The sequence below is a fragment of the Salmo salar genome, chromosome 16, assembly GCF_965601325.2.
Source record: "Salmo salar chromosome 16, fSalSal1, whole genome shotgun sequence".
NCBI lineage: Eukaryota > Metazoa > Chordata > Actinopteri > Salmoniformes > Salmonidae > Salmo > Salmo salar.
This window is the reverse complement of record NC_138306.1, coordinates 28025481-28034061: the sequence shown is the minus strand read 5'-3', so window position 1 is coordinate 28034061 and position 8581 is coordinate 28025481. Positions and strand designations below refer to the sequence as shown.

Below are 8581 nucleotides of genomic sequence, written 5' to 3'. Positions count from 1 at the left end.
CATTCAAGAGGAACAGAATATGAATTATCTGGAGTTAGGGGAGTCCTACAGTTAATTATCCAGCTGCTTCCTCAGAATGTTCATAAAGGATTTGAGTCGTAAAGATAGTTACACTGACTGAGACTACTGTATTTGACTTATATGGATTTTAAGAGTAAACTTTGAAAAGGTCATTTAAAAGTAATTATCTTTACATTTTATTATTTAACTTAGTAAGTCAGCTAAGAACAAATTCTTATTTACAATGATGGCCAACCGGGGAACAGTGGGTTAACTGCCTTGTTCTGGGGCTTCTGCCAGATTTGAACCTTATCAGCTCGTGGATTCGATCCAGCAACCTTTCGGTTACCAGCCCAACGCTCTAACCACTAGGCTACTTGTCGCCCCAAATTGCTTTATCTGGCACACCCTAAACGATTTTATCAGATCTTGACAAAGAGCTTCCAGTTTATACAGTTCTTGAAATTTGAAAAGCTACATTATGTCAATAGAGAACGGAAAAAAATAGACTATTTTAAACTTATTCATTTTGTACATGAAACAAGTATCCCAAGATAAAGTAGTTGAGGTGGCACAGGAAGTTTGAAATGTTTGAAGTTCAAATGAGAAGAAAGCTGAAAACAAGGCCTTATTTTCCCATTTCGAAAGGGAATCGTGTTAATTTAACCAAAATGTCCTTTATTGAAAAAGAAGATGGTACAGTGTGACCCAAAATACTAATACAGACGTGTGACTGACTAAAAAGTACACTTCGTCCAGCCTCTGCTCCAGAGTTAATTACACTAAGAAACCCTTTAGGGAGAGGTGAGCATAAAAATAAAAAAATCCTAAGAGGAAAACAGAGGATTTGAGAGAGCTGAGGATGAGTAACTTGCAGACACATTACAGTAGATGGAGAAAACTCAAACCTAACACAGGCAGGCAAACAACAGAGTTGAAGGGTTTTGGTTAATATTTTAACAAATTTTCATTCAGGAAGTGATTTAAAGTTCAAATCGTGATTTGAAAAAAACATTTACAGCAAATAATGAGCAATTTCACTTCATCCCCTGATCGGACTGCTCTTAACTCAGCATTACACGTGTACAATTTGCATATGCCAATAACAATGAAACTTTCAGTTTGTGGACTGTAGATTGTCAGCAAATAGTCCAAATATGATACATAGCAGTTTTACCAAACTAACACCGGGTAACAAAGTCATACAAAATATAGTTCTGAAAATATATTTAAGATTTTATCAGACTCAGTATAAAGTGAGGAAGTGCACCAGAGAGTTCATAAGAAAATATGATTTATTTAAACTATGGTCAAGTATGATGTGGTACCCAGTCAAGTCTTGTGAAACACTTAGCTCCGATTGTGCTTTGGGACTATGATGACTATGCAGTAAAAATGACAGTTTTATCAGCATACATACATAGTAAAACAACATGGTTATTCACCTAAATGTAAGAGTTTCAAGCTAAAAAGTACTTCATGTATACTCAGCAAAAAAAGAAACGTCCATTTTTCAGGACCACGTCTTTCAAAGATAATTCGTAAAAATCCAAATAACTTCACAGATCTTCACTGTAAAGGGTTGAAACACTGTTTCCCATGCTTGTTCAATGAACCATAAACAACTAATGAACATGCACCTGTGGAACAGTCGTTAAGACACTAACAGCTTACAGACGGTAGGCAATTAAGGTCACAGTTATGAAAACTTAGGACACTAAAGAGGCCGTTCTACTGACTCTGAAAATCACCAAAAGAAAGATGCCCAGGGTCCCTGCTCATCTGTGTGAACGTGCCTTAGGCATGCTGCAAGGAGGCATGAGGACTGCAGATGAGGCCAGGGCAATAAATTGCAATGTCCGTACTGTGAGACGCCTAAGACTGCGCTACAGGGAGACAGGACGGACAGCTGATCGTCCTCGCAGTGGCAGACCACGTGTAACACCTGCACAGGACCGGTACATCCGAACATCACACCTGCGGGACAGGTACAGGATGGCAACAACAACTGCCTGAGTTACACCAGGAATGCACAATCCCTCCATCAGTGCTCAGACTGTCCGCAATAGGCTGAGAGAGGCTGGACTGAGGGCTTGTAGGCCTGTTGTAAGGCAGGTCCTCACCAAACATCACTGGCAAAGTCGTCGTCTATGGGTACAAACCCACCGGCGCTGGACCAGACAGGACTGGCAAAAAGTGCTCTTCAATGACGAGTCGCGGTTTTGTCTCACCAGGGGTGATGGTCAGATTTGCGTTTATCGTCGAAGGAATGAGCGTTACACCGAGGCCTGTTCTCTGGAGCGGGATCGATTTGGAGGTGGAGGGTCCGTCATGGTCTGGGGCGGTGTGTCACAGCATCATCGGACTGAGCTTGTTGTCATCGCAGGCAATCTCAACGCTGTGCATTACAGGAAAGACGTCCTGTGTGGTACCCTCTTGTGGTACCCTTCCTGCAGGCTCATCCTGACATGATTCTCCAGCATGACAATGTCACCAGCCATACTGCTCATTCTGTGTGTGAATTCCTGCAAGACAGGAATGTCAGTGTTCTGCCATGGCCAGCGAAGAGCCCAGATCTCAATCCCATTAAGCACGTCTGGGACCTGTTGGATCGGAGGGTGAGAGCTAGAGACATTCCCCCAGAAATGTCTGGGAACTTGCAGGTGCCTTGGTGGAAGAGCGGGGTAACATCTCACAGCAAGAACTGGCAAATCTGGTGCAGTCCATAAGGAGATGCACTGCAGTACTTAATGTAGCTGGTGGCCACACCAGATACTGACTGTTACTTTTGATTTTGACCCCCCTTTGTTCAGTGACACATTATTCCATTTCTGTTAGTCACTTGTTCAGTTTATGTCTCAGTTGTTGAATCTTGTTATGTTCATACAAATATTTACACGTTAACTTTGCTGAAGATAAACGCAGTTGACAGTGAAGACGTTTTTTTTTGTTGCTGAGTTTATTTAACCATCTGAAAAACACTAATACAATGCCACTCTGTTCTCTGCTGGCAGTATTTGAGCATTAGGCCTAAGTACGCAGCAAATGTTTTCACCGTAGGGTAAAATAAACAACTGTCAAGAAATGTGGGTGTGTTATATGACCCGGCCTGAGTTGAAGTAGACCATCTTTACTGTAAAAATGTTATGTTCGTGTGTCCCCATCTGCATTACCTGTGTTGTCTGACCAGGTCAGAGTTCAGATAAACCACAGTTGCTGTGATATCGTCTCTGTACATGCGTGCCAGGTCCTCAGGCAGAGCCAACATAGATGCCAGTCTCTCCTGGCAGAGCTCTCCATACTGCCCGGTGCCCAGGGCATGTCTGATGAGGTGTGTGGCAGCATTGGGGTCCAGGGTGGGCATGGCAAGGGCACGGCGTTTCCACAGCAGCTCTTGCATCTGGCCCAGGTTCAACTGTCTCTCAGTGGGGGAGACTGGAGCCTAGAGGGATGATGGTTTACTACATTAGAACTGATAATTGGATATACGCACCTGGACAAAAAACACCTGTAAGAAGTTTCTCCCTACAGCCCTCACACACACCCTCATCCTTACCTGTAGATGAATCCCACTCAGGTGTTCACCCACCAGCCGTACCGCCTCCTCAGAGCTCATCTCGTCCCACAGCCCGTCAGAGCCCAGGATCAGGAAGCGGTCCTGCGGTCGGAGGCTGTGATAGGTCAGCTGCGGCGCCACGTCCAGGTAGGGCGGGGTCAGGTAGTTGGGCGGAGTGTACTGGTAGAGGTTAAGGAAGTCCAGTTCTATTCCAGACTCCAGGCTTTCTAGAACACTCTGCTGCAGCTCAAGGCTCCACTTGAACCTTACGTCTCCAAACGAACGCAGAGGCATCAGGATCTAGAGATCACGAGATGGAGAATTAGTCACACAGAATACATGCAGAGGTAATTATACTGTATGAGTCTGTCTTCCAGTGACCACCGTTTCTCTCTCCAGCTCAGCCTGGTCTTTCTTATGATATACAAATAAAATCGACAGTATTTGATCGAACAACTATTATGTGATAGCGGTGGTGTGTTCTGACCCCCAGCAGCCTGTCGTCAGTGACCACCGTGTCCCTCTCCGAGGGGGGGTGCTGGGCTCGGAGCCTCTCCAGCTCAGCCTCGTTTTGTGCGTTGTGGTCCTGGGACAGGGGTAAGGCGCTCCACGACCCGTCCTCCTCCTGCACCCCCAGCACTGCACGGCAGTCACCTAAGTTTACGCCACACAATAGAACAGAACTTCATTTTCATCTGTGTTCAAGGAAGAGAATAATAGTATAGTATTTTAATGTGCATTTGTTGCGAACAGGGAGTACTTTAAGAGTGTCATTATCACAGAGTTATGATACAATTCCATTATAGAGAGCTTACAAAATATTAAGAACACCTTCCTAATATTGAGTTGCACTCCCTTTTGCCCTCAGAACAGCCAGAATTTGTCGGGGCATGGACTCTATAAGCTGTCGAAAGCGTTCCACTGGGATGCTGGCCCATGTGGACGCCAAAGCTTCCCACAGTTGTGTCAAGTTGGCTGGATGTCCTTTGGGTGGTGAACCATTCTTGCTCAACAGTTTCCTGTGTGTATTGTGAAAAACCCAGCAGAGTTGCAGATCTTGACACCCTCAAACCGGTGCGACGAGCACCTACTAGCATACCCTGTTCAAAAGCACAAATCTTTACTCTTGCCCATTCACCCTCAATGACACACACACACACACACGTCTCTAGGCTTAAAAATCCTTCTTTAACCTGTCTCCTCCCCTTCATCTACACTAACTGAAATTGATTTAACAGGTGACATCAATAAGGGATCAGCGCTTTCACCTGGTCAGTCCATGTCATGGAAAGAGGAAGTGTTCTTAAATGTTTTGTACACTCAGCGTATATCCCACCCTACCTGCATTCGCCACATGGATCCCCTCAGTGCCCACGTGGGCAACACAGGCTGTGGAGCCAGCAAACGCCACCTAGTTGGATGTGTTAAACACAACAGAGAAAGTCAGGGGAGAATTGCCACCAATCCATTGCCACAATAAGTTAAAGACCAAGGCAATAGCATTGCTGATTTAGGTGAGAAAATCTGAAATTCCTGATGAATCTGGAATGAGGTGGACGGCACACACTCACACCTGTATGGCAGTACTCCTTATCAGGTCGCTAGAGTGTGGGACCTGGGCCTCCAGAGAGATGTCTGTGTCCAGACGCTTAAAGGCATAATACAGAGCATCAGGAGGACTGGGAGGGAGGCAAGGAGGATAGAGGGTTGGAGAGATGTATGAGAACCAGAAGACAAAAACAGTTGGTTAACAATACTAATCAGAGAGATGGAGTCAGGCCCACAGCTCATGCCATGCTCATTGTCTCACAACGTACACACACAGCCCCACCTCATTCCGTCGCCGTGCTCCTCGCTGTCCAGAAGCTCCTGCCAGAAGACCCGGAGGTGTTCTACATAGAGCGAGGCTGACTCTCTGTAGTTGTAGTCTCCGTGGTTTTTGTACCACTGTAAGATGGGAGGGACAGGCCTGCTCTGCTCCATGCAGTGTTCCAGCTCCTCCAGTCCTCTCTGGGACATCATGGCCACCGCCACGTAGTACAGCAGACGCTCACTGACCGCCTGGGCACACGCCCAGCCACCGTGACCATCAAATACCCCGAACAGCATGCCCTTAGTCTGGGGGAGAGAGAGAGAGAGAGAGAGAGGGAGGGAGGAGCTGGGGGAGCATGTGAGGCATTCTCCTGCTTGTTTGTAACTAACAACACACACACCTGTAGGCAGGTGGCTGCGCCACGGCGGTCCTCGTTGGGGGTGTTAGCTGCCAGCTGGTTGCTTTCAAACTTCCTCACAACACTGAGACCCCGGCCATCAAACTCAGGGATGCTCACAGCCTGGGTTAGAGAGAACAATAGGGTGTATTTAAATAACTGGCGAAGAAATGCTGCCTAAAACATGTTGGTTAGGGGTGAGCCATGCACACTGATGCAGACAGGGTGTGAATGCAGACCATATACAAAAATCACTCCATGGAAAAATACTAGACTGTACTAGATAAGTAGATCAACAACCTTCATTAGAAAGGCATTCTCCTGCTTGATGGTTTATATCAAGGGTTTTCGGTCCTGGGAAAGCCCAGCCCAATGCCATCACACCTGATTCACCTGAACTACCCAAGGGCATTGATGATTGGTTAAAACAGGTGCAATATTGTTGGGGCGGAACGAAAGTGTGCATCCTGAAGTGGCCCACATATAGATGGGAAATGAACACCCCTGCTTTATATGATTCCGTAGTGATTATTATAATAAGTGCTACCTGCTCGTTGGCTCGCAGGATGCTGCTGATCTGGACACGGCTCAGCTGGAAGTCCAGGTCCTGACGGGTGGAGAGGAAGCGCATGGTGGCCCGAGACCTACACCTAACACCAGACCCAGAACAGCCCCAGGAGGAGAGGCAGGCTCGCTGGGTCAGACTGGGCCACTGAGAGAGGGAGTGGCAGGAGGGTATGGAGGAGTAGAGGGCATGATGGCCGAGAGAGAAAGACAGGAGAAGGAATGGATAGATAATGACAGGCCAGCATTTGCATCGATAGTGCAAGCGTTCGCTCCCTCCAAGGGCTGCAATCAAACCTGTGTGATTCTCTGTTGCACTTCGCGCAAGTCACCCATTAATGTTATTTAGTCTACTTTCTGAGTGCAAACACCTGGTTTCCCAGACAATTGCCCTAATCCAGTCACTGATTGAAAGCTTTGGTGTTTCTGATCTCTCAGACAGCACCTACCTGGGGAGAGAGAGGGCTGAGGGTGCTGCTGGCAGCTCGCAGAAGGATGCGGCCACACACATGGCTAGACATCCGAAGGCTTGAGAATGAGGCTCTGCTGTGCCTCAGACCTAGAAAACAGCGGATAATCAGTAAATGTCTGGAATTATCACCTGCACACCTGACTAGGCTTATCAGATTTGGGAGTGGAAATAGCTAGCTACTGTAACGTTTGTTGTTCAAGTAGAGCGCTGACACAAGATGCAAGCACTAACGTTATAGCACGTTTGGTGAGGCTAGCGCTAAGTTGGCTATATATGTAGATTTATTGTAGAAACAACTTCAGGTAACGTTAGCTAGCTAGCTAAAATATAAACAGAATACAGTAACGTAACCTGCTAACTTTAGCCTACATCAGATCGTGGTCATTAGTGCACACACTGTAGCAAAGTTATGCAACGTAACTAGCTAACGTTACTTACACCGTTTAGGTTAACTTTAACAGTTAACGCTACGGTGTGCATTGATGAATACGACCAAAAATAGACTGCTGGTGTTAGCTAGCCACCACTGATGTACGCAGAATAGCTAGCGAAGTTGTCCACCGAATGCTTTGCAGGCGATATCGTAGAGCGATACTTAGATAGCGATATTTATCGGACGTATAATAATGAATCACGTACCTACTAGCTAACGACTGAAGAAGTGTGAATCAAACCATTCTCAGGTAGACTGCTGCGGTATGTGCCAGCTGCCCAAAAGAACAAGCCAGGTAAGCAACTACTTGCCTGTCAGCGACACCTTCTTCTTTGAGATTGGGTTGGCGGATCGCATCCAATTTTAAAGGTGCGTACACTGCCAACTACTGTACTGGAGTGTGAGGCCAGTCACGTCATACCTACATTGAATTTTCTTCAGTCCTGTTCCTCTAAGAAAGTGAAATAGAGCCCTAGATACCACTTCTAAGTCATAGAGTTCACAAAATATCAACACATGTTCCACCATTTCCACCACTGAATACTCATCACACAGACCTGTTTCATGTCTCTCTATCATCCACAATGTGGCATTCAAACCTGTATGCCCATACCTTGGTCTGCTCCACACAACATCCTCTCTCCTACATCCAATACTCCCCACCTCATCCTTAACTGACCTGTGCACCTGATAAAATTGCCTACCCTTACTACTAGAATCCCACTACCTTTACCAAAGAACGAGCCCTTTTGCCCGGATCAAGGACTTGACTTCCCTACGGCCCAACAGGACCTGAATATCTCAAATCAAATCAAATTGTATTTGTCACAAGTGCCGAATACAACAGGTGTAGACCTTACCGTGAAATGCTTACTTACAAGCCCTTAACCAACAATTCAGTTTAAGAAATAGAGTTAAGAAAATATTTACTAAATAAAAAAAATCTAAAAGTAACACAAGAAAGTTACATAACAATAACAAGGCTATATACAGGGGGTACCGGTACCGAGTCAATGTGCGGTGGTACAGGTTACAGGTCGGGATAATTTGTAATGTGACTATGCATAGATAATAAACAGCGAGTAGCAGAGGTGTAAATAGTCCGGGTGGCCATTTGATTAATTGTTCAGCAGTCTTATGGCTTGGGGGTAGAAGCTGTTATTAAGGAGCCTTTTGGTCCTAGACTTGGCACTCCGGTACCGCTTGCCATGCGGTAGCAGAGAGAACAGTCTATGACTTGGGTGACTGAAGTCCTTGACAATTTTTTGGGCCTTCCTCTGACACCGCCAAGTATATAGGTCCTGGATGTCAGGAAGATTGGCCTCAGTGATGTACTGGGCCATACA

The 8581-nt window shown here is 46.0% G+C and overlaps 1 protein-coding gene across 3 annotated transcripts; it reads right to left on the bottom strand.

Annotated features, from left to right (window-relative positions):
• Positions 1-657: 657 nt before the first annotated feature.
• On the bottom strand, positions 658-7633 carry pdp2 (putative pyruvate dehydrogenase phosphatase isoenzyme 2). Of its 3 annotated transcripts, none has more exons than XM_082962660.1 (10): positions 7547-7633; positions 6780-6889; positions 6314-6478; positions 5770-5889; positions 5388-5674; positions 5130-5235; positions 4898-4967; positions 4044-4210; positions 3557-3856; positions 658-3442 (listed from the first exon to the last, which is right to left on the bottom strand). In XM_082962660.1, the coding sequence occupies exons 1-10, from the start codon at positions 7590-7592 to the stop codon at positions 3170-3172; spliced, it is 1644 nt and encodes a 547-aa protein (XP_082818786.1). In that variant the 5' UTR covers positions 7593-7633; the 3' UTR covers positions 658-3169. The 3 variants fall into 3 exon arrangements, with proteins under 3 accessions (XP_082818786.1, XP_014004030.1, XP_014004031.1); XM_014148555.3 differs by having other exon boundaries at positions 7442-7577; XM_014148556.3 differs by having other exon boundaries at positions 7446-7566.
• Positions 7634-8581: the final 948 nt, after the last annotated feature.

Bases quoted from the DNA above. Each gene is read 5' to 3' on its own strand.
- pdp2 (XM_082962660.1), bottom strand. From the start codon at position 7,592: ATGCGATCCGCCAACCCAATCTCAAAGAAGAAGGTGTCGCTGACAG. The intron at 6,890-7,546 runs GCAAGTAGTTGC...GCTGTTTTCTAG, and splicing joins GAAGAAGGTGTCGCTGACAG to GTCTGAGGCACAGCAGAGCC. The intron at 3,443-3,556 runs GTAAGGATGAGG...TCATCCCTCTAG, and splicing joins TGAGTGGGATTCATCTACAG to GCTCCAGTCTCCCCCACTGA.